Source organism: Fistularia commersonii, chromosome 3, assembly GCF_037954325.1.
Source record: "Fistularia commersonii isolate RoL2024-O1a breed Wild chromosome 3, RoL_Fcom_v1.0, whole genome shotgun sequence".
Taxonomy (NCBI): Eukaryota; Metazoa; Chordata; class Actinopteri; order Syngnathiformes; family Fistulariidae; genus Fistularia; species Fistularia commersonii.
Window position 1 is genome coordinate 20807603 of NC_141286.1, and position 25253 is coordinate 20832855.

Sequence of the window (25253 nt, forward strand, 5' to 3'; positions counted from 1 at the left end):
CTGCAAAAGGGGTTTCTTTGGTTGTACTAATGATGGCGATAGCGCTTTTTAGCGAAGATTTTACTTCATCCTAAACTGATACAGACTACTGCCCAATTACAGCTCTCACATTTTTCCACACGTGTGCACACACGTGGCTGGATATGTATGACAGGGCTGCCTGTACTCCCTAAAAATCTACTTTTAGCCCTCTCTCCTAAGAAGGAAAGTGACTGCGGAGGTTTTCTCAGTTATAAGCAGGAACCTAGAAGCCATCAAAGAATAATTGGCTGTTTAATTGTTGTTATTTTTAGCTCTCTCTCAGCAGAGGCACTTTAATATTGCCAGGTTGCACAGTTACTTTGGAAGTTTCATCAGCATTGCATTACATTTTTAATTTAGCTTCACATCTCTGTGCCTTCCCTTTTTTTTTTTTTTTTTAAACGGCTTTCCTACTAAAACCAGTTTTTCTGTTTTCTTTTTTTTCTAATTTTAATTTTTTTATTTAAATGCTTCAAATAACAAATTGAATTTTACTCCCTGAGAATCATGATTCTTTCCCAAGAATCACAGCATTCTTTTAGTCGCTCTCCACAGAGTCCCTTAGCATTACCGCTGTTACATATTCTTGAATAAATGCTGGATTTGCTACCTTTTTATTTTTAAACGTATTAAGGAAATTGTCATGAAACAAGACATAAATCTCACAAGCCTCACAACCTGCATCACTACCTGTGAGGTAGACCTGTTCTTTCCCTCACAGATTCTCAGCCTCATATTTAAAAATATGATATCATGAGACAAAGAATGAGGTCAATAAATTTTAAAAATGTTACGGCTTATTTCTGGCTGTGGATCAAACCCAAGAATTCTGATGTTGGCCTGTGTTTGGCCAGTTGTTTCTTAAAAAAAAAAAAACCTCCTTATTACGTTGTAACGGAGGCAAGATTTAACTTTTTAAAAAAGGGAATATTAGTTTGTAAAAGCTGTTAATCTTTATTTAATTTTTGAACCGCACAACAGCAGCAATGTCTGAAAAAATGGGCTACAGATGGAACACACATTCAGAAGTTGTCAGAAACATAGCTGCTATGGGACCTCAGCGAAATTGTAGCCTATGATTTACACGATACACGATATATAAAATTGTAGGTTTGTAAGTGGTTAATGCACTTTTGTGTATAAAGATACTTGTCAAATCAATATGCAACAAAAAAAAGCGATTCAAAATGTCTGCTGGTGCACAATTGTCTGCTGAGATATGGAATTGAGGTCTGACGTTTGTGGAATGTTATATTCTGCAAACCTTCACATACATTATCTGGTTGCCAAATGACAGCAACCTGCTTCAGGTGTAGCTTTTTGTTGAAAAATGAAAGATTCGCAAGGGCACAGTTTCCTGAATTGACATGACAGTTTCTTAGGGGGGAGTTGTTGTCTCCGTCTTCCTCGCTCCACTAGTAGCATCTGTGGCATTGTGATGTTAAGCGGAAGCCAATGTGATGACTTCATGACTGCATCATAAGGAAGGCCTATTGGCAATTGCGAGTTTGTGTTTAATCCGTCTCGTTCGGTGGGCTCTGATAATTGAAACGGTTGTTAAGGAGATCAGACAGACATAACACTTCACATAAAGTCCTCAGCGTTCAAGTGTCATCATTTTCTAACAGATACCGCAAAGTCTGGCTGTCAACCTTCATCGATTTTTCTGACAGACATTTTTGCAGACATTTATCACTCCGGTGTTCATTCTGGGATCTGGGATCCTGTGGAGTATTGCAATATGTTGTGTGACTATTTGTGTGTGTGTGTGTGTTCCCAGAAATTATCCCTCGATCCATCTTAATGACCACCTTTGAGGGCAGCTACTACCTGCTGTGTGCGCTTGGTGACGGTGCACTTTTCTACTTTGGTCTGGACCTCCAAACAGGTACGCTCCACACGCTGGATAAAAAACAATGAAATGGTGAACCTACATGCAAATATGAAGTGATGGCGAAGTGCAGGACTGGCTGTGCTCTAATCACGCAAGAATTTGCTGTATTAAGAAACTAGTTTCACTGGGCTTGCAAGTGTGCTGTTTGTTTTTAGATCCACTTTTTTATTGATTGGATGAATTGCTTCTAGTTACATTTTCCAAAACTCACTTATTCAAAATTGATCATTTGTGATAAGTCTGGCTAAAACTTACATTAAGGATTTTTTTTTGCGCTCTGTCCTTTGTAGCTCATACTGTTTGTACTCCTACTTGCCTCTAATATCCCATATCACTTTGGCCCATATTTGCAAATGAAAAAAGAAATAGTAATCCGGAATTGTTTATTTGTCAAATATTTAATAAAATCCTTTAAAATTTGTGAAGAACACAATCATTTTTTTTTCTTTTATTTGAATGTAATTTGAGATTGAATAGATAATGGCACCTCTATACAAACACTGATTACAAACCTGCCAAATGGTGTATCAGTGTACACAACACTTTGAATAAATCAGATTATTTTTTTATCCCTTTTAAACATCAGGCCCTAAATCTAACCAAAAATGCAAAATGCGCAGCAAAAGTGTTTGCAGTCATGCAGAAAACCTCAATTATTTTGTCCTGACCTGATCTGCTATACCGTGTACAGCGTTGAAAGAATTGGAAAGTGTTAAAACAATAGCCCCCTTGTTAGATGGTTTATGTTGCTGTCCGTACAACAATAAAACCTTCAAAGAGATCTGGAATTAATGTTTGGAGCACCATACCCAATGCAAATGCTTCCCTGGAAGATCTATAAGTGTCATTGGATAAACAGGGTGTGATTGATGTGATGACTGGAGCAGTCGCAAAGAACCCAAACACCTTTTTAGACCAATATGTATCATCCGTATCTGTAACAATGCTGTATGATGTAATCTAGTTGGGGAGCGATTTAATATGTATTGCAGCATTTGCTCAACTGGCCTGCTCAAATGTTGCAATTTTTTCGCATATAATGGAAACTCTTCAAGTTTTGTATTGGAGTCAAACAACCTCTATTATTGCTGTTTGTACCTCATTTTTATTTATTAATTGGTCATTTATTTACACAAAGGCAAATTTTTATTTCAAAAGATTTAATTGCCTGTATGTTTTCATGGTGATTCCTTTGCCTCAGGGGCTCTGAGTGAGCGAAAGAAGGTCACGCTCGGCACCCAGCCCACTGTTCTTAGGACTTTCAGATCCCTATCCACCTCCAACGTGTTCGCCTGCTCTGACCGCCCCACTGTCATTTATTCATCCAACCACAAGCTGGTTTTCTCCAATGTCAACTTGAAGGAAGTCAACTATATGTGCCCACTCAACTCCGAAGGCTACCCAGACAGGTGAGCCATAAAAAAAAAAAACTACAGCTGCTTTATTTGATCAGTGTGCAGCTTCCGTTTTCTTCCTCATTAAAGAACTGTCTTCATTTTATTCTTGAAAGACTCTCCCCTGATATTTAAGCATTCACTCCTGGATTTGATTTGCAACGGGACCTGTTATTTGAGCCTCCCTTCTGTTCTCATTCTAAATAATCACATATAATTTCCAGTTGTTCTATTGTCCTTCCACATGACAATAAATAGCGCCAACTTCCAAAGCGACAGGTCTGACAAACTAGAAGATATGGTGCCTGCCACAGCACGTTGCCTTTTTTTTTTCTTTGTCTTTTTCTTTTTCATTTTTTTTTTTTAAGCAATTCCAGTTTTTCATTTTTGAAAGTCACATGCACCTCACTCACAGTGTCAGTCTAAAATGGAACCATCTAAATCTGAAGCCACTTATTCCAAATGTGCTCTCGGTATAGCCACCTGTAGAGATCTTACCGTATTTTGAGTAAAAGGAGTAGTGAAGGACTCATTCTGGACTAAGCCCTTGCTATTGAGGACAAAAATTGTTGGGGTGAACTGTTAAACGTATGCTTTCTGCTGCTGCTGTAACATTTGCAGCAACTGCCCACCAGAGTTGTTTCTACAAGAAATACCTAAGAGATCAAAAATGTGCACGCACATACCTAAACAACATGTCTTCTCGCCATAACCCATCAATGCTCAAAGTCAACTAACCTGTAATAATCAGTACACACGTTTTCTTTTTTTTTTTTTAAACCATACGCAATATCTTTCTTGAACCTCTACATTGTGGGTGGTAGTTGTTTCATAGATTCTACGCTTCCTTGGCACCTCTCGCAGAGCGGCCAAGCTGTCATGCTGTACCAAGCAATTACGCCACATTCTTGTGTAACGGTAATGAAAGTCTCTTAACTGTCTTATCTCCCAGCCTGGCGCTAGCCAACAACAGCACTCTGACCATTGGCACCATTGATGAAATTCAGAAGCTCCACATCCGCACCGTCCCCCTCTATGAGTCACCCAGGTTTGTCTCATGCTCAAATACAGAATTGTGTTCAGGTCTCCACTGATTTTTATCTTGGTTTCACATACGTGCGCGTGCGTCTGTGTGTGTGGGAAGTATAGGAAACGATTAACGCATATTTCCTACTCATTTACCTTTTCTTATTAAATACTGATTTCATGTAAATTTTGGGATTACTTTTTCCCAATATGAGAAGAATGGATGTGGGAAGGGCTTTTTTTGCATGTAATGTCTGCAATTTTGGTATCTTCATCTCTGGTTTTGCGATTTCCAGTAACCATTAATTTCTGTACATCCATTATGAAATCACCTGTGTCTTGGTTGTTTGTGTGCAAGTGTTTGGTACCGTTTTGCGGCTATTCTCGGTCAGTTATCACCAATATCAGCTTGTTTGCTCACTTCTCACTGAGTGTTGGCCAAAATTTATTTTTTCTTTTTATTTTTTCTATCCAACATTTAAAGTGACGTCATCAACCATGTTTTTTTTTTTTTTAACTTAAATTATTAACCTGTTGACTGTTGCACTGTAGCGTAGGAGAACGTGCGCCGTCTCCCAGGGCAACTTGTTTTATTCAGTTTACCACTGTTTGCTCTTTTCATGTTTACCAGCGTCCTCCCTTTGCTCCTGCTCCCTTTTCATCTTTCCCTCTCTTCATTAACTCTCTACCAGGCGAATCTGCTACCAGGAGGTTTCCCAGTGTTTTGGGGTGCTCTCCAGTAGGGTGGAGATTCAGGATGTGAGCGGCACCACATCTGCTGTTCGCCCCAGTGCGAGCACTCAGGTATTGTCCCCATCATGTTGTGCGCAGCGGCATTGGACTGCCATAATGCGAGACCAGTTTTTTGACACAGCGTTATTGTGTCCTTTCTGCATGCCCTGAACCACTGAAGCAAGTATTTGAGCCAGTAGTTGCTGATATTTATTTATTTGGTTATTTGTTATTTGGGACACAAAATGAGTTGTGTGTGTTGTAAAGCCAGAGTGTTCTGGTCTTTTCCTGCTGTGTACACTTTGAAGGATAACTAGACCAGGATACGTGACCCAGTCTCTAGCCCACGTCTTTTACAACGCAGTACTGTTTAGCTAGCCAAACCCTTTTACAAACAGTTGAATGTAATGGACAGGACTATTAATATGATTGTATCCATTTGGGTTGATGTAAGTTTCATTTCAAGTAGCATCAAAAATTCTAAAATGGGACTTCAGCTGTTGGAACAATTTTAGCTTTTAAATAATTTCAGTAATCCAACGTTATGACGCTTCCGAAATTCATGCAAGCTTCTAAATAATTGATACCGGTTTTACTGCTGCAATAGTTTTCATACTTTGAGTACTGTAACTCAAAGACACAAGGATAAATTCAAAATTCAACTGAAAAGGGAGTATTCAAACAATTTGATTTTTTTTTAATTTTTATTCTCTTTAATTGCCGTCCCTTCCTTAGCCAAATAACACTGGCATCCTTGGAACCTTAGATAGCATGAATCATATCTGTCACCAAAAGCTGCTCAGACAACAATTGCAGCTTTTAAGAGTTTCATTTGGGCAACCACTGCAGTATATTGAGCCTATTCTGCATGACAGCATGTGTCCCTACTCAAGCTGTTGCTATTGCTTCCCCAAGGATGTAATCTTATCCGTGTTTGTATTTATAACCTTGATACACAACTTGGGGGGTTAGTGGGATAACAAAGAGCATGCACCTCACGCACGATGGCCAGAAAGATGGTTCGCCTGATTTTTAATGCCGGACATCTGGCACTGCAGATGGCCCCCACTGTGCTATTGAACTCAAACAGACATTTGAAATTGCAGCGCACCCCTGTTTAGAATTCTCTTTGTCTTAAATTCTCTTCCTGTCCTCTCTCATAAATCTACATACTTTTAGGCACTCTCCAGTAGCGTGAGCTCCAGTAAGCTCTTCCCCAGCAGCACTTCCCCCCATGAGACGTCCTTTGGCGAAGAGGTGGAGGTTCACAGTCTGCTAGTGGTAGATCAGCACACCTTTGAAGGTGAGACAGCCGGATGTGCATTTCCATTTGATCTCGTAGAGTTGGTGCTTTCATATGGTGCCTCTGATTATAAAATAATGTGCTCAGCTCTGAGAAATACTACAAGTAGAATCAGGTCAGTCCAGAACTATTTTCCTCAGCCTGCACTTGACTCTTATTCATCAAGCTTTTGCAAGCTCATACATAGTCAAAGGGGCTCACTTATTTCAGCCATGAAATCTGCGTTCACCCTCTCTGGCCTTGTCATGATCATAAATGGCATGTTCTGTCTTTCTTGTTTATCTTTTAAGTATTTAGCTGTAATAGTGCCAATTAGGCACCATTACCTAACAGAGTCGTGGGAAGGTGAGCTGTGTGATTGTATAACGTGCACTATTTTCATCTACTATGTTCAGTCCTGTTGAATGTGTCAGGTTGTTACTTGGTGCTATTTTGCAATGCAGATTTCACTGAGCCAAGTTTTCCCTTTAGAAATCCAGGACTTACCATACCTGCATAATTCAGGGCATCTTATATGTAAATAAGGAGCTGGTTCAGGAGGTTGTAGCTCCAGAAAAATCCAATTTATCAATGTGTGATCGAATCAGAAAACCGCTCATTTGGATGTGAGATTTCCATCATCCAAGACACCGAGACGTTCTTATGCATTAACCTCTCCAGTTTTTTATACTTTTTTGAAAAACTTTTTAGCATATAGCTGCATTGGCACCTTTCAGGTAAAAAGTGAGGTGATTGTTTGTTGTGTAAATACTTGGTTGACGTGGCTGATATACCACTGCAAGTGGAAGTTAATCTGCTGTATGGTTTGGAAAAAAAAAATGTCAGGTGAGGTCTCACTCGACTAAATCGTCATCTTCTAAATTATTGATGCTGGCCGTGTCAAATGTGATCAAATGCATGATAATTCCGTGCGTCCGATTTTTGTGGAGAAAGAGAGACTGCATCCAAGTGTCTTTTCCTACATGAAAGAAAAGGGAAGAGATGATTCCCTTAATGATGCAAAAAAATTTAACCTGCCTAGTAAGGGAGATTAATGACCAATGAATCTCTCCAGTCAGGCCAACCGCTGGAGAAATTGACGTACAATATACGGTACATGAAGTGTTAGTTTTAGTTAGCTAGGAGCTCAACAAGGCATTGCACTCCGTATTGACTCAATCACAATTGTCCAGAAGTACCAAAAAGCCAGAGGCAGGGATCAGTCACACTTCACAAGATGTGAACAAAACTCTCATTTGGCCATTCTTTTTCAGAAGGCAATATGTATGTTTGTCCCACAAACTGACTGAATCCCTTCAGATTTCCTCTACATCATTGCACACAGTCATCAGTGTGGCAGCACTCATTTATTGACTGATATTCATTAGCCTAATTGGTCGGGATTTATCAGCAAATAAATGGTATCGGCTCTTGACGTTGGCAAAGATAGTTTTATTGAATTCTTGCTCGTGAAGTAAGTACATTGAAAGAATTTCTAATTGCTCAATTGTTGGCAATCAGGAAAAAGATTACCGCGTGTGATTAAAATAACAAATTAGGCAAACAAAGGAAAATTCCCTGTTGGCCATACGTATTCGTGTCCTGCTGCTTAATTGCGTTTTGTTTCTGTTTGTCGTGAATCTCATCTTTCCTTTATTTTGACTGTGCGTTTTGTCATTTTGAGCCTCACCTGAATTATCCTCACAATATATGAATGGTTTATATCTCCCTCTGAATCAATTTCAGCGTTGCCCGTGGCCTAACAATGCCTTTGGGTCAAAATCTAGGGTTGTCCATGAGGTTTGCCCCCCGGGGGGCTCAGAAACAGTGTTGTGTGGCTCTGACTTTTTTTTTTTTCTGTCTTAGAGAAAATGGAACCCAGTTTGTATTGACCTCCTTTAAACCTGGAGGAAAGTTAGGATATAAATGTGAAAATCTTGTTAAAAGAGATCAATTGTGTATCTCTTACCCTAGTTACCTAAGGTATTTGTTCTTTGTGGCTCTTTCAGTTCTCCATGCCCATCAGTTCCTCCCTAGTGAGTACGCCCTCAGCATGGTGTCGTGTCGTCTGGGAAAGGACCCATCAGTTTACTTCATTGTCGGCACTGCCATGGTGTACCCCGAGGAGGCTGAGCCGAAGCAGGGACGTATAATTGTCTTCCACTACACTGACGGTCAGTGCCCCCGCTTTTCATTTTGCTCTTCTTTTATCTCCCACAAACACAAGCAAGCCCGAGTTCACTCCATTGTCTTGTTTCTCAAAACTTGCCCCATTTGTCCTCTCATCTCGCTCATATAGCCCGTTGTACTTTGCTACCCTCTCAGCCAGTCATTTTCCCCTCCATCTGCTCCGTCCTGTCCCTCCACTTGCGGTCACTTTGTCCTACACTGGTCTTGGTTCCTGCCTCACTTAATCATTTTCTTATCGCCTCTTATCAGACTGACCACCACTGGTTCCCCTCATTTCCTTTCATACTTCATCCCTCTCGAGTTGCACTGCCTGCCTCTCGGTTTTCCTGCAAGCCTTTACCAACACAGTTGTAGAAATTCTGCGCACTTTGCCCCCTCTAATTAACTTTTTCACTTATCTCTCAGTTGTCAAGCAGCACATTCGACTCGGCCTCCCTAAGATCGCAAATACCTGAAAATGAAATTGCGGTGACTAACAGTTATTGTTCTCTTTCCTCCAGGAAAGCTGCAGACGGTTGCTGAGAAGGAGGTTAAAGGAGCGGTCTACTCTATGGTGGAGTTCAATGGCAAACTGCTAGCCAGCATCAATAGCACAGTAAGTGATGGGTTATGTTGTTCAGGCATACCAAATCCACAAGTCATGCTGTTGCAGGTATGTTCACTGTAGGACTTTGACTAAAATTAGAATGAATATTTTCTTGTGCAGCATTCTCCCTCTCAGGCTTTTGTTCAATATGTAAGTTATGTTTTCAAGACAAAAACAGGGTTCCTATGCATATGCGAACTCCTGAAAAACCATTATTCTCCGCATGCAAATTGATTGGAAAAGCAAAACGCAATGGAAATATAGTCAAGAATGCCTATTACGACACACCAAAATACATGGCATATTAAGGGGCAAAGTTGCCGTGGGTCATACTAATCTTTCAATGGTAATGGTAGCTCAAGACTATTTCATTGTCTGGTTGATCATTATTTATTTATTCATAGTTCATCTATGCACAGCAGCAGCTTTTGATGTGCACCGAATAACGGACTATAAACAGAACCATATAGAAATGAATAAAGATGTTTCAGAAATGTGACAACCTGGAAAATTGGGATCGTAGAAAGAGTCTCAATTAGTGCTTCAAATCAGTTTTAATTCCCAATAGATCGGTCTTTGAAATCAGTGGCATACAGTGTGATGTAGACAGCTCCTTGTCCTGTTACCAAACACTCATCTATGCTGAGCTATACATAGATTTAAAGACTTACACACTTGAAAGGCACCCTTTCGTGACAAAAAAAAGACAGGCATTGGCCATTGCATGAAGTTTCAGGATATCGTCACACCGGAAATCTTATTCCCAAAAGCCGAAACGCACCACTAATTTTCATTGAATAGCTCAAAAGAACAGGCAAGCAACTGACACCTTAATCTTGCATTTCTGTCAAATTAAAAGTCTAGATATTAACTGTTATTTTAGAGGAACCCAAGTTGATTGTAAGCTTCGAACTTCCCATGCCGCTAAGATTTCCTGCTTTCTGCTTTATTTTAAATAAATACATTGAATGATAAATACTGTTATCGGTTGTCGCATACCTCACCTCCCCCTCCCCCGAAAGCGATCTTTGTGTAAAATGCCGATATTTAGAAAGATAATACATGTAAGTAATGGATACCACAGGACACATCCCAGTAGCGCACTGCTCTGTCCTCAGACACGCAGCTCACGTCACACTCTCTGCAGCAGAGGGCCAAAAAGAGCGAGAGAAATGATGAATTTAACATCAACATTGATAGTTTGCACAGCATACTAAATAACATTTTAATTTGTGCTGCGCTTTGAGGCTGTGCATCTGTTCAGACGTTGTCACAGTGCTTCGAGAGAGATTTTTATCATTTTCATATCATTGGTATAATGCTTCACATAGGCACCGTGCAAGGGGTGCATGGGCCTAAGAAGTATGAGGTCACTGGCTAAAGTACAAGTTTGTCAGTCTTTGTCCTACAGTGCTTGTGTATTCAAAGGATTAAAGTTGGGTGAAATAAAAAGTGAGCGGAGAAAACATTTTTCAAACTGATAAGTACTGAAATGAAAATGGGAAAGTGAGACAAAAGTCCTGACCTTCTCTCTCTCTTTTTAGATCCCAATCAAATTTTTGGTCAATTGCGTCTTTTCTCAGCAGGAATGCAAGCACTCTGTAGCTCCAAATTCACATTTTGTGTTCAGTGTCTTACAACGTCCGAACGCCAAATGCATAGCAATGTGATCAGGAGGTACAAATCAATCAGTCACCCCAAATTAATTTTTTAAAAACGGTCGAAAGGATCCAGCAGTGTGAAACAGCGGGTGTAATTAGTTAATTGTTTGCGCAGTGTGGCTACAGATAACACAGCACTTAATCCTCAGATTCACTGAGGCACATAATATCCGAAATAATAGCGGTGTGAGACTGAACTGTCAGACAGTTCTTCAAGCAAGGCCTCATACTTTTCTCCTTGACTGTACTTGAAGGTTCGTCTTTATGAGTGGACAGTGGAGAAGGAGCTGAGAACCGAATGCAACCACTACAACAACATCATGGCCCTCTACCTGAAGACCAAAGGGGATTTTATCCTGGTGGGAGACCTGATGAGGTCCGTCCTGCTGCTGGCGTACAAACCCATGGAGGGCAACTTTGAAGAGGTCAGAAGTGGGGGGGAAAAAAAGGGTTAAACAAGTGATGCAGTGTATGTGTGAATTTGGCTTGAGAAAAGAGACCTCAGGATTCTTGTTCTTGATACAGGGTAGGTTGCGTAATAAAGGCCCTTCGGTTTTTTGGTTCTTGCTTTGATCAAACAGATACTCCTGTGTATGTACAGTTGTGTTCAAAATAGTAGCAACGTTGTTAAAAATGTGGGTAGAGACCAACAAAATCAAGGTTATGGAGTGGCCAGCCCAATCCCCGGACCTTAATCCAATAGAGAACTCGTGTTGTGACATCAAAAATGCTGTTTCTGAGGCAAAACCAAGAAATGCAGAGGAATTGTGGAAGGTTTTCAAATCATCCTTGGATGGAATACCTGTTTCCAGGTGTCAGAAGTCGGTTGACTCCATGCAACACGGATGTGAATGTGAAGCAGTTCTAAAAAAACAGTGGTTATGCTACTAAATATTAGTTTTGTGAATCACAGGAATGCCAAATCTTAAAGTTGTTTCAGTTCATTGAGTTTGTTATGAAAAATTCAGACAGCTATTTTTTTTTAACAGCCCACAACCACTTTTTCTTCATTTTCTGTAAATTAATTCAAATTATTGCTACTTTTGTCTCGATGCTTTCAGGTAAAATATAATATGCTGTGTTTCCAGTGAATGGAAATGAAAATATTAGAAGGATTTTGAGCTTTACCCACATTTTTAACAACACTGCTATTATTTTGAACACAACTGTACCTCTCAGTATTACTCAAAGTAATCTTGTTAAATTTATTCTGGTCTCCGTTCAGTTCAGGATTACTTGAGGCGTTCAAGGGATCCCAGTCCCTTTCTTTTCCCTTGGACTGGAAATGCACCCAAAAGCATTATTACCATATACACTGCACTGAGCAAAAGTTAACACCCGGGTTAACAACCTGTATAAGTCATCAAACCCAGTATGCATTGTACTTGCAAAACAGTGGATGCGCCTGTAGGTTAAAATATGTTTTTTAAGAAATAACAATTCTCTGTGTTTTTCTTAACACCACCTTCCAGTATGAGACAAACATAAAAGCATTTTCATGCCAATTGGTCCTCCCAGGCGGGGTTCCCTTTTAATAACAATTTCTATACACACACTCCTCTGGGTAATTTGACCAAGTCTACAGCCATGCTGAGTAATGAGCAACACCGACCAGTCAGTGACCAAACATGACAAATACTGTCCGATGAGCCAGCAAACACTGATGTTTTTGTGTATTTCTATTTATCCTTCAAAGTAAATCCGCCTGTCATATTGTTCAATCTACCTCAGCAAGGGCAACAATCTTGCATTAACAAATGCGACCATCGGCATCAGGCAACATTTGTCCTCACAAGGGTACTTGTGTTGACAAGTTTTCATATTTCCTAAACAGCCCTCACTACGTCTTGCAGATTGGTGAATGGCGGGAGCAGCCAGACTGATGTTCATAATTAATTTCAGTTATTTGAATTGGAAAGATATTTCTAGTGACACACATAACTGAAAGCTTGGCTGCAGTAAAATTGTGAATTCATTCTGTTCATACAGATGTACCTCATGTTTATCAAAATATTGAGTTTAGACGTACATTTTTATGTTTGTTTGTCAGAATGCCAAAAATTGAATCTCGGATACACCGCTAAGATTAAAACATGCCTCTGTGTCGAGATGCTTTCGAACAATTTCTGTCAGCTAATGCTAAGGTACCACTCGGTTAGGTCATATCCACTAATTATCAGCGAGAAATTCAATGAAGGAAAAAATGTCTCCGGCCAACTTGATGCTTATGCAAACAAATTTGGGAAATTAAATTGATAGAGGTAATAGAAAACATTGGCTCACTCCCCTGAACAGTGTCATGTCAAATGTGCCTCGGTGCAAACAAAGCACAAAAGGCACGGAACAAATTAATCAGGGTCGGTTTGAGATTTGGCCCTCCACGCATTCTTGAGCCGGAGCTACTTTTAATAAACTAACTGTCTGCCAGTTGAAGAAAGGCGACACTGAGTCATAAGTAACAATTCTTCAACCCCTTCCCCAGCCCCCCAACCCTGAGAGTGATTAAGAACACCAGGAGCAGCACAGCAAATAGAGAATGATAGAAATTAGGTCTTGAGATTGTAATTTCTCATAGGTCGGTTGACCCCCCCTGCTCTGTATTCACAAATTTTAAAGGTAAATTGGAATTCTTCATTAGGTTTTACATTTTCAGATGATCAAAAATTGTTGCTAAGACAATTTGTCCAACAGCCTGTGGAAAGAGCCTTTGGCACAGCAACTAGCCAGAATTGGCTGAAACAACACAACAGGCTGTCAGATTAAAAGAGTGAATGACTTTCCACTGAGACTGACCGATCTGAGCTATGCGACCAAAAGCCATAAGAATTCCTGCCAACACACCTTTCTGCTCAGCCATAAGTTAAAAAAAAAAAAACGTGCTGTGCCGCTGGTTCAATCTAAGCTGGCATTGATAGCCATACTAAAAAAAAAAAATGTTACTGGATTACCCAATTCCTAATTCATCATTTTCAAATGCCCTCGTTCCTCATTAGCTATGTGTCATCCCTCGTATTAAGCATGCCCCGCGAGATAACTGTCAGTGACTGGCTTGACAGGGCGAAACTGTCACAAATCGGACTGAAAAGGGAAGTTGCAGTTTTGCCAGGCTGCCTGCTGTGGTGCTCGACGCCAGCCATTTTCATTCGGTTCACATCCAAACCTGATTTAATCTGGTCATTGTTACATACTCATAAAGAGTTAGGTTAAGGAGCAAAAGAGAAGAAAATGCACTAGGAATGACAGTGAAGTGTCACAATTAAAGGCTCTGTTGCTGTTGATACATAAATTTGCATTGACCGAATCACAGCTATCAACAGCACATTTATCTGCTCGGGAAGAGTGTATGTGCACGTGCATGTGTGTGTGCACGCGTGCATTTATTCTTTTCATTTTTGCTTGAGCTGACTCCTGGCATCTTTTATTTGCTGCAACTTCAATAATATTTGCAATCAAACTTCTGACAATTTTGGGATGTGGGTGAAGAAAACAGCGCATTGTTTGACAAGATGTTGTGTCCTCCGTGGTGTTTGGTTCAGTGAGTACACAAGGCGTCCCGCAGCGTAGCGTCTGGGATGAAATGGAATGAACCATGGGACACATATTTCGGGCTAATTACATTTAGCATGTTTGCTGGTGTGTTTACGTGAGAGGGAGGTTGCAGCACAAGCGGTTGCCTGCTGGGCTTTGTTATGCAGTGTTTTGTGAGCAACATGTAATTAATGAGCATGTAAATATCATCCTGCAGATGTTTTTTTTTTTTTTTTGTAATACAGGATTGGTCCAGCTCCTGTCAAGGTGTATGGTTTACTATTATACCCTCTATCTCCCGTGCTCTATGTGTGCATTCTAATTCAAATGATCCATTTCCTACCCTGACTGTATCTTATTTTTAGACTTGGTGGTTTCAGCACTTTGTTGCTCATTGGTAATTTGGGTGAACCCCTGCCTTGCCTTATGGTCGAAGCAAGACTTTTGCTGCAACGCTCCTCCTTGTGTTTCCCACTAGATTGCGCGTGACTTCAATCCAAACTGGATGAGTGCAGTTGAAATCCTGGATGACGACAACTTTCTGGGAGCAGAGAACGCATTCAACCTATTTGTCTGCCAGAAGGACAGGTGAGGAGCTGGAGAAGGAAGAAAAAAAAGCGCTGGTTTGCTTTAATTTGGTCCGATCATGTATCAAACTTCAAATGTCACTTTGTCCGATCAGAATACTTCCCTCTTTTCCATAATGCCTTTTATTTAAAGGAAGCATCCATGACTAGAGGGCTGAATTTTTAGATTTGAAAATATGACTCATCCAACCAGTGTCACTGCGCTACTCCGCTGCTTTTCTCACTTTAGTCATTTTACCTGTACACTCATACTGATTTCATGGAAATAGTGAAGTATTTGCCCTTAAAGCAAATGCATTTCATCGATGCCATCTCCAGTTTTCTACCTAATACATCAACTTGAACCTCTCAATGCCGTTGACCTTTGTTTTTGTATCACATCTCTCTTCCGGTTGTCCTCTATACTGTTCCTCATGCTTTTATCCATTAGCACTCTATTATTCTCTGACCTTTCTAAAGCTTTTGATGTCCAGTCCTCCTGTTTTTCTCTAAATCGATCACCATCGCTAAGGTCAATTCTCATATCCTGCCTGTGTTGTTTCCTTAACACCTCTCCCTCTGCTCTTACCGTACCTGATTTCCTTCTGTCCTTTTGCTTCACAACAATTTTAATCATTAAACCCTCTTAACTTGCCCTTCCATGGTCAGCGCGGCCACCACGGACGAGGAGCGCCAGCATCTCCAGGAGGTGGGGGTCTTCCATCTCGGCGAGTTTGTCAACGTCTTCTGCCATGGCTCTCTGGTGCTACAGAACCTGGGTGAGAGTTCCACGCCCACCCAGGGCTCTGTCCTGTTTGGCACTGTCAACGGCATGATTGGTAAGTACGTGCGAAACCACACTCGCCTATTGACGTAGTGGTGTAACAGGCCATCACTCCTGATATTCTGTGCAGTAACAACATTGTCATACTATAACTGAACAATGCTTGAATTTGCTGACATGCTCATCCTTTAACAAATACATGAGGTATGAATGCTGATGCGTTTCATTCATCTGCGACAAGGGATTTGAATAATGAAATTCACCCGGTGATTAAGAGGTGTTCCTAAATGCATTTGTCAGTATAGTTAAAAGACAGCATAGGGCTTTTCTCAACAATTGATATAATTCTCTTTTCTACGATGAATGTATAGATCTAATTAAATGTTCAGTAGCCAATTATTATCGGTCGGTGTGCCGCAATATCTTTATTCTTTAAAGCAACCCCTCAATATTCAAATACAGCCTCATGGCAATTTAAACTAAATACTGCATGCTATTTGCTCTACTGTTGGGTTAGCTGCAAATAAGAATTCCACACAGATTTACCAAATATCATTTTTAAACTGTAAAGAATGAATGCTGTCAGTGGAAATTATATGACAATATATCGCTCACTCTGACACTCTGTTAGCTGTGTTCGAATTTCAGACTGTGTGGAGAAACATCTTCGGCATCGTATACATATATCGTTACCCCAACAGTGACCTCTCACTTTGTGGGCGGGATTATCGACTCGTCTGTTTTCCATGACGTTATGTCATGAACATTTTGAAAGAGTCCCAAAACTTTCTTGTGAAACCTGAACTTATTTTGAACTTGTATCTTTGAGCCTTCGGGTGCACAATGTCAGTGTCTTCACTGACTTGCTACCTTTTGAGGAAAGGAGTAGAGATTGAAGAGTGCAAGGGGTACAGACAGAGAATAAGGAACAAATCCAGCAGTTTTCATCTGAAATAATAGAACTTGGTATAACAGCCTCATATAAAGATTTATTGTTGCACTAAGTGCTTTCTTTTCATTTTTTTTCATCAATGCACATACACCTTCACCGATACAGAATGTCTGAATCGATTCGAGTTGCAGCCTACATATTCAGGGGAATCTATAAACCCATTCAGTACATCTGTTGGCAAATGTTAGTGGTTTACAATTAAACTTTTCCTGAACAAATAAGCCTTTTCTTTTCTACATGGAGGTGTTTTAAAGTGAAAAAAAAAACAATTACCCGAGCCAGATCAGCCATATATGTGTTCAGAAAAGTCCCATCAAGAGCTTTTTTTCAGGTGAATTTGCATTTTTCTGCATACAAAAAGCACAGGTGCAGAATCATATAGTGTCTAAATCACCAAAAAGGTTTTTGCGTACTTCTGGAACCCAGCAGTAGTCTGATCACCGTGAGAGCGCCACAGACACCAGCAGCTGAAACAATTGCAGATGACAAGACATGCAACATTTTGGTGCATCGCCAGCGCTACTTTATGGAGTTTGTTAAAACTTTGTCTCCCTTTTAAATTACAGTTGAGACTATGTGAGGGAGTCAAAGTATAATTACTATTGCTGTGGTTTTGCAAAAGTGTTCCAAGCCATGTTTCGAAAGTACTGAAAAATAAGTTTATTCCAAGACCTAACCACTTAGGATAAGAAATAATGCCCTGATACTTGGTCACTGTGTCTAAAGCCGTATAGTTTGGTGTGGACATACTTATTTATACACGACACAAAAATATACAAAACAACACCAGTTTTAGTGTGTTTTTATTCACTGCCGGAGTTGTGTCGTGTAACCCACAATTAAGGAAAAGAATAACCATTTATGTTTGACCAGCGCTGACTACAGTCTCACCGTTCACCCCATATCTATAACAAGCTATTATATTTCCTATGTACTGTGCTCTCCTTCTTTTCATCCAATGACAAAACAAGATAAATGGCCCTGAACGCATTTACCATTTACCTAATGCTGACCATTTACAGGTTGTATTCAAACTTGATGTACTACTTACAGTCTCACCTGTCAGACACACAAAAACACAACTTATGACGAAAAGCAACTAGCTGATCAGGCTTTTAAACATTAAAAAAAAAAAAAAAACAACTGAAATTGAATTGGAACTACCCCAGAAGTTGAGGGTTTAAGACGCTTACAAGTACCCTCACGCCATTCCGTTCTAAACTCATTGATGTTCGCAGGAATAACCATTTCCACTCTTTCGGAATGGCTTTCCATGACATTTTTGGACCGTGCCTTTGGGAATTTAGGTGCATTCATCCAGCGGAACATATGCGAGGTCAGACACTGATGCTCATCCCAAAGGTGTCGGATGCTGTTGAGCTCAGGTCTCTGTGCAGACCAGTCAAGTTCTTTCACACCAAACACACCCAACCGTGTCTTAATGGACCATGCTTTGTGCTCTGGGGCTAAGTAATGTTAGAAACAGTAAAGGGCCTTTTCCAATCCATTCCCAGGTAGTTGGAAACACAGAATTCTCCAAAATGCCTCGGTAAGAGTTCCCTTCACTGGAACTAAAAAGCCTAGCCCACTCCCCTGGAGAAAAAGAAAGAAACTACACCATCTCCTCTTCCAAACGCAACAGTTGGCTCAGTGTAGTCAGGCAGGTAGTATTCTGCTGATAACTGCTGAACCAAGACGCATCCATCAGACTGCCAGAAAGGAAAGCATGATTTGTCACTCCCCCGGAACACTACTTTCCACTACTTCAGAGGCTCGCACGCAGCTACGCTGCCATGGCAACCCATTTCGTGGCGCTTTCGGGTCACAGCTCTTATGCTAATGCCAGAGAAAGTTTGGAACCCAGTAGTTACAGAGTCAACATAGCATTGTTGACTTTTGCGTATGGTGACCTCACTCTTGTGACTTTACATAGTCTGTCTTTTCATGGCCAAGTGTCATTTTGTTTTTCAACACCTTTCCACATCAGTAATACCCCTTACAGCTGAACTCGAGAAGCACAAGCATTTTACAAAATATGTTTTGGCAAGCGGCAACCTTGCCAACCTACTTGAACTTCCAGAGCTCTTTAGAACAGCCTATTCCTTCAAAAAAATTTAAAAAATTTAGATTGCACGACGATTCGCCTGATTTATAAACCTCTGGCAAAGTATCCGTGCTTTGAAAAAAAAACAAAAAAAACATGCTTTTAGTTATTGAGAGTTTTAACCGATACACTTTTTTCATATTGTTTATGTATCCGTCTCTCTTACTCCATTTTATCACACAATGTACAAAATTACACCTGGAAAAATGTTGCCATAATATACTCCGGTTAAGATAATGCCTAATATAAAAGCCTGGGTTATTTTATTTGGAAAAATGTGTCATTCATCTAGGAAAGATCTTACCCAGAGTTGTTTCTTTGCTGTTCCATGCTAGAGATGCACTCTTGTGTCCAAATACTTCTAATGAAGACTGTAGCGTAAAGCATCTAAGGTATAATGATGATCAGTGAAGACGTGTCAGCTGACCCCACCGTTCTTAGACTTAAGGAACTTTATATGTTTCAGTGCAGACGATGTCCCTAGATCACCATCATAATATACTCAGTTACACAGGTTGTACCCCTGTGCATGAAGGAAAACGTGTTACTCCCTCAAAGCCTTGACAAACTGTAAGGTTTGGCAGGGAAGTTGAGATGAATTATTGATGATCCTACATAACTGCCACCATTAAATAGTTCAAGCATACCAGCATGAAACTTGGGTAAATAGGAAGGCAGTCATAATTCTCTTTCAACTTGAAACATTCGCTTGGGAGGACGTGGCTTTCGTGTCACCTGTCCATCAGTCAACAAGATAACACAGTTACCACGAGGTAAATCTGCATTGTGTTGTATTTATTTTTACTACATCCAGCTTTAGCCTCAAGTGCAGCTGACCGTGTGAGGTGTTGTACTATACACAACTTCTTTTTTTTTTGTTTTGAAATGCTCATTTGTCGATTTGTTGTTTTATTAATTTTTTTCTCTCACTCTGTGATCTTTCAGGTCTGGTGACCTCCCTCTCCGAGGGCTGGTACAGCCTCCTCCTGGACCTGCAGAACCGCCTCAACAAGGTCATCAAGAGCGTGGGCAAGATCGAGCACAGCTTATATCCTTGATACGTTCAGCCGAGCATTCTCCCTCCGTCACCGAGATGGGGACACCTTCTGCCGGGATTAGAGTGACAGCGGTAATAACTGCTCAGATCAGCTTTGAAACCAAACCCCTGGACAAATGATATCATATAAAGTTATTGTAAGTAAGCCAGTTGAACTATAAACACATTCTTTTAAGTGGGATATACCCCTGACACTCGACACAGCGAATCCTCATTGTCGGAAGCTGCAATATCACACCTCTTATACGGGGAACTCAGTAAATTGATTATGCTTCTATCATTGTCATTGGTTATCAATTTGCAGTAACTTTTCAGAGTCTCCCCTATGGCGCCAAGCGGTACGATGCCTGCTGGTTACTCGAGTCAGAAGGGATTATGGATTTGTTTTGTTACAAACGCAGTTACCCTGCAACACAGCGAACGTTAATAACGCCAGAGCGACTCCTCCGTCCCCAACCCCCGCACAGCCCCAGGAATCGTTCCCGCTTGCAGAGGGGCGGGCTTCGAGCTGTTGCGCGGCCCTCAGATCCGCCGGCTCGTATTGATTTTCCTTGACCGCCACTGCACCTGGAGGTCCTTCCACACGGAGCGCAAAACGGAGCAAGCCACGGGGTTTATCGACGGGGATCTGATCGAGAGCTTCCTCGATCTTGGCAGAGCCAAAATGCAAGAGGTGGTCAGCACTCTGCAGGTACGTGCTTTACGAATGTTTATTCAAATTTTGAAAACATGTAATTCCCCCCCTTTTCCCCCATAGCACTTCACACATTCTTGCGACAAATTTTTGAGATTTACTCAGCGATATATCATGAACAACGCTTATCTTCTTACATTATAGAAAAAAAAAGTGAAAAATCTAAAAGTGAATTCAAGCATTGTGAGGCACTCCTCTGAAGGAAGCGTGAATATTTTGTCACGTTTCCCTGAAAACCCTTGAGAACGCATGCACAAGATGCTCCTTAGCTCAGCCAAGAGGATCTATAAACCACTGTGCCATTTGTGAAAGAAAAGGTTGCTGAATCACTTTTTGGCTGATAAACAAGTATATTGGGATTGTCTTCATCTGATGCTTGGGTGGAGAAACAATAATTGGAAGTATTCCTTTGCCAGAAAATGCACCAGAAATTGTGCGATTCTCCTGACGGTGAAATACTGATAAAATGCTGCCACAAATTTACCCCATTTGGATGTATAGATTATATCTGTAATTGGATATTGTCTGACTGTGATACTGTATCCCAGATATATGATATACAAGCTTTTTTTTCCAAGTACCGAACATTTCGATAATTTAATTTCCAGTTATTTATTTAAGAGTGAAGTAGTCTTTTCATTTACAGAGGCTTAGCTTTATTCGAATATTTGATTGACAGGCAGCCTCACGACCTCATTTGTTATGGTATTTGTTGACTGGAAAAGTCAACAGGAGAGGTCAGTGCAAATGAGGGAAGTCATCATTGGGCCAAAAAGCCAAATGAACTGATCAGTTATGGCATAAATTACTCTGAAACCGTGTAAACAAATCATCTGGCACATTATCCAATGGTTTCCACCAGTGAGCTCTGCAGCACCGCACCTTTGACGGCCACCGAAGGCAAATATCATTTTCGGTAGTCTTCTTTATTGTCTACAATTTAGACACCTTCATTTATAACATAATGCGGTGCTATCAGCGGGTGAAATTCATGAACGGGAAAGCAAGAGAAAAAAAAAAACTTGTTGAAGAATGGTGGGGGGAGAATAGTTTGGCAAAACAAGTGCTGGCTGCCAGTGTAGCCGCATCGGCGACGTTAAGTGGTGACTTGACGCCGAAAGAAGCAACGGGATGAATTCCGCCTCACAGTGAAGACGGACAGCGATTGAAAACTAAATGTGACACCAGCTCTGGAGTCTCAGAGCAAACAAACGGGCGTCTTCCAGGGGACAGTTTAGTGCTTGAACTGAAGGCGCTGGTCTTAAATGCCTTGCACTACCGAGACCCAGCATTTAGTGAATTCCACTCTGCAGGTAGTTGATGCCACAGCATCGCATGGTTTTACAAAACTTTGTTATATTTTGCACTGATTTTAAGACTCTGAAAGACGTAGTGTGTAAAAATGTCTGAACTCCATTAAAAATAGTGTGCTTTTATTCTTTTTCTCAGTTTAGAAGAACTAAAGACGGGCTCCACAGTTGTCTCGATTTCACTGCTGCAGCAAAGCAAACTTTGCCAATTTTCGAATGGTTACGTCCCAAGTTTAAAATAGTGTCTTCAAAATATCGACGTCAGGAATGCAAAACCTCCTATCTGCAAATTTTTCGATTTTGGGTTTTTGCATTAAATGGTGAGAAATGTACATTTTCAGTCTATCTGCAAGATAACCCCGCCCCTTCTTTTGACATAAATGTCACATGACAAAACTCCTATGTGCACAATAAAGCAGAAAAAAATTAGAGAAAAAAAAACACTTATCTGCGTTGTCAGTGGGAGAAATACATGCTTTGTATTTTTAAATTATAACATAGAAATATAGTCTGAACAATAGAATATTCTTGAATATCTTTAACAAAGACCATACTATAATCAAATGAAACATTTTTCATTTCTCGAAAAAAGTGTTGTTTTTTTTTTTCAGATAGGTTTTGCATTCCAGCCATCGATATGTACATTCCCGTATTCCCACCCCTCGCTTCAATCTAGTATAGCTGCAAGAAATGATTGTTCTCCCAAATTGATTCATCCCTTAATAATGTCAGTACGCCGTTTTACCCCCAACCAGAGTTGTCTCCATCAGAAAAAATCTTCTCAAATGTCTTGTTTTTGTTTGGCAGCGCCGCAAAGATGTTAAATTTGTTACAATCTCTCATTTGATCAGGTGGTTCCATGTTGAGATGCAGAGGAAACTACTCTGTGGGAAATAATAAAAGATCCCAAGGGGTTCGTGGGATAATAGAGACATCGGAACAATGGCACCAATAAAGCTGAATGAAACTATAAAAAAAGAAATGAGAATAAAGGGACACAACTTGTGGCACTTCGATTTTTAATATTAAGCACGAGCCCCGGAAAGGTTTGTATTTCAAAAAGCTCACTGTCGTTCAATTCCAGATCGATGACGGCAGCGGCATGAAGCGTGAAGCCACAGTGGACGAGGTCATTAAGATTGTGGAGGAGCTGACGAGGATCCACTAGCCTCCCACCTGTGCTGATAAAGGGAGGACGGGCTAAATAACCGGGGAAGGAGTAGTCTGGGTTGTTTTGTTTTTTTTTTGTTTTTTTTTCGGATTTGTAAATATTTATAAATAAACAATGTGTGCACGTTCGTCCTTCAGACTTCAGTGATTCGCCAACCGGTGAGACCTTGGCGGTGCTGCACCAGAGTTTAGATCTGAGAAGTCTCCAGGCATAGCATCCTGTTTGGACAACAAAAAAGACCAAAGTGAAGACATTGGTCTGTGTGTGTGTGTGTGTGTGTGTGTGTGTGCGGGCGCGTGTGTGTTTGCAAGTAATGTGTGATTATAAATAGGTATAATGCAGATATGTTTCTCACCAAAAAGACACTTTGGGATATTTGTGACTGTTTCAGGCAGGTTTAGCATCAGCACATCCTCTCCACCTCACAGTTTAAATGTAACAGATTTTCATATTTCAGGTTTATTATTGATGCTTGGAGAAACAAACACGCTGTTAAGAGAATCAAGATGAGGAAAACAATAGATTTATAGCTGTTTTGTCTATGTGATGATCTCTTTGTTTATTCTAATAAACTTTTGCTTTAGTACTGTTACTACCGGTGTCTCAAATTCTTTTAATTTCTTTTTCAAAATTTTTAATTAAGTGTCCTATAATTATTGAATATTGGATTAAGTTGGTATTTGAGCCAAAATGATTTTTGTTAAAGCAGCAAAAAAATAATATCCCTTTTTGCCTTGATATCACAAAACAAGTTGCCAATTTGAATGGGAAAAAAAATCAATTCTAAATATCACAAAACATTACAACAAGATTAGCTAAATCCCCTAAAATTTGGGAATATTGCCTCCAGTTGTGAGGAAAAAGTATATGAACCCCTTGGAATTACCAGGATTACTGCATTGTTCATAAATTTCCTGATTTTTTTTTTTTTCATATTCAACATAGCACTTAAACATTTATAGACCTGGCTGGAAAAAGTATGTGTTATGTGTTACCCTTGGATTTGAATAAATCCACTCCTGGTTGAACTTCCTTTGGCAGCAATAACATTCAACCAAATGTTTCCTGTAGTTGCAGATGAGACCTACACAGCGGTCATGAGGAATTTTGGACCGTTGGACACGTCATCGATCTTGCAACACCTCAACAGGAAGCACCTGCAAACTGGGCTTTTATTCTTTTTTTTTTTTCATATTTATTGTATGAATAATAGACTGCTTAAATAATTGATACCTGCAGTCATACTTAAAATGTGCAGCAATACTTTTTTTTTTTTCTTGGTTGCCAAATAAGCCTGAAAATTCTCCAACCCTTGCGTTGCCAGATTGGGTGGGTTTCCCATTCCCCCCCCCCCCCCCCCCCCCAAATTGGGCTTATTTTTTATTTTATTTATTTTTTTATTAAATTTTACTCTCAATACTCATATGTTTCACACATTCAGAAGATTGAAATTGCATTTCTCTAGGTGGCAAAAAATGAATATCCAAGAAAGTTATGAGAAAGGCAACAGGTTAAGAAGATGAAAATTGGGCTCCTTTTGAATACACATGGCTTTTTTTTATTGAAAATATTATGAGGGCAATTTTACCAAAGCTGTCACAAATTTGTCAAAATAATTATTTGATCGTTAGTGATAAGAGAGCTTTGAGACATGCCAGTGGCCATGATACTACGTTTCCATTTAATGTCAGTGAACCGGCTGGGAGTTGGCTCGCATCATGATGCAAAGTTGGGAAAATATAAAAAATAAATGTATTGAGAGGAATGGGAAACCCTCTGATTAATAGAAATGGATCGCACAGGTGATGTGCTCTGAAGCTCATAAGTAGGATCTGCTGCGGGTCAAATCATTAGAAAGAAAAAAAATTATAAAAGACCAGAAAAAAAAATGGCAAACATGGGAATGCAACCTAATATTATGATATTTACTTCAATGTAAACAACAATGAGCATGCAAGCTTCAAGTGAATCAATATATAAAATGCAACAACAATAGATATGTAGTCTTAGTTTACACACTTTGTCAATCATTTAATTTTTTAATATTTTCATTGCATTTTTTGGAATTTGAATTTATTTGTTGATTAATTTCACCTTTTAATCATTTTTATTTGGAGCAGTTTCAACACCACAGAATTCCTGTGTATATGAAGCAGCTCGACCGGTGCCCATTTAACCAAGATCCTACGCGGACTCAGATGATTCAGGTGAACTGGTTCACTGACTCGAGTTGGCAAATTCAGCGGAAGCAGTACTGAATCATGATTCGGGTGAATCGGTTCACTAACTCGAGTTGACAGA

At 40.1% G+C, this 25253-nt stretch overlaps 1 protein-coding gene across 1 annotated transcript in view; it reads left to right on the forward strand.

Annotated features, from left to right (window-relative positions):
* ddb1 (damage-specific DNA binding protein 1) overlaps positions 1-23553 on the forward strand; it is a 52329-nt gene extending 28776 nt beyond the window's left edge. Inside the window, exons 15-27 of the mRNA XM_086144056.1 lie at positions 1802-1909; positions 3117-3324; positions 4262-4357; positions 5028-5139; positions 6247-6370; positions 8359-8523; positions 9040-9134; positions 11041-11211; positions 14793-14902; positions 15550-15719; positions 19666-19768; positions 20345-20468; positions 22866-23553. Of these exons, the coding sequence (XP_086000182.1) occupies positions 1802-1909; positions 3117-3324; positions 4262-4357; positions 5028-5139; positions 6247-6370; positions 8359-8523; positions 9040-9134; positions 11041-11211; positions 14793-14902; positions 15550-15719; positions 19666-19768; positions 20345-20468; positions 22866-22949 (1670 nt within the window). The 3' untranslated portion in view covers positions 22950-23553. The remainder of the gene's footprint in view (positions 1-1801; positions 1910-3116; positions 3325-4261; positions 4358-5027; positions 5140-6246; positions 6371-8358; positions 8524-9039; positions 9135-11040; positions 11212-14792; positions 14903-15549; positions 15720-19665; positions 19769-20344; positions 20469-22865) is intronic.
* Positions 23554-25253: the final 1700 nt, after the last annotated feature.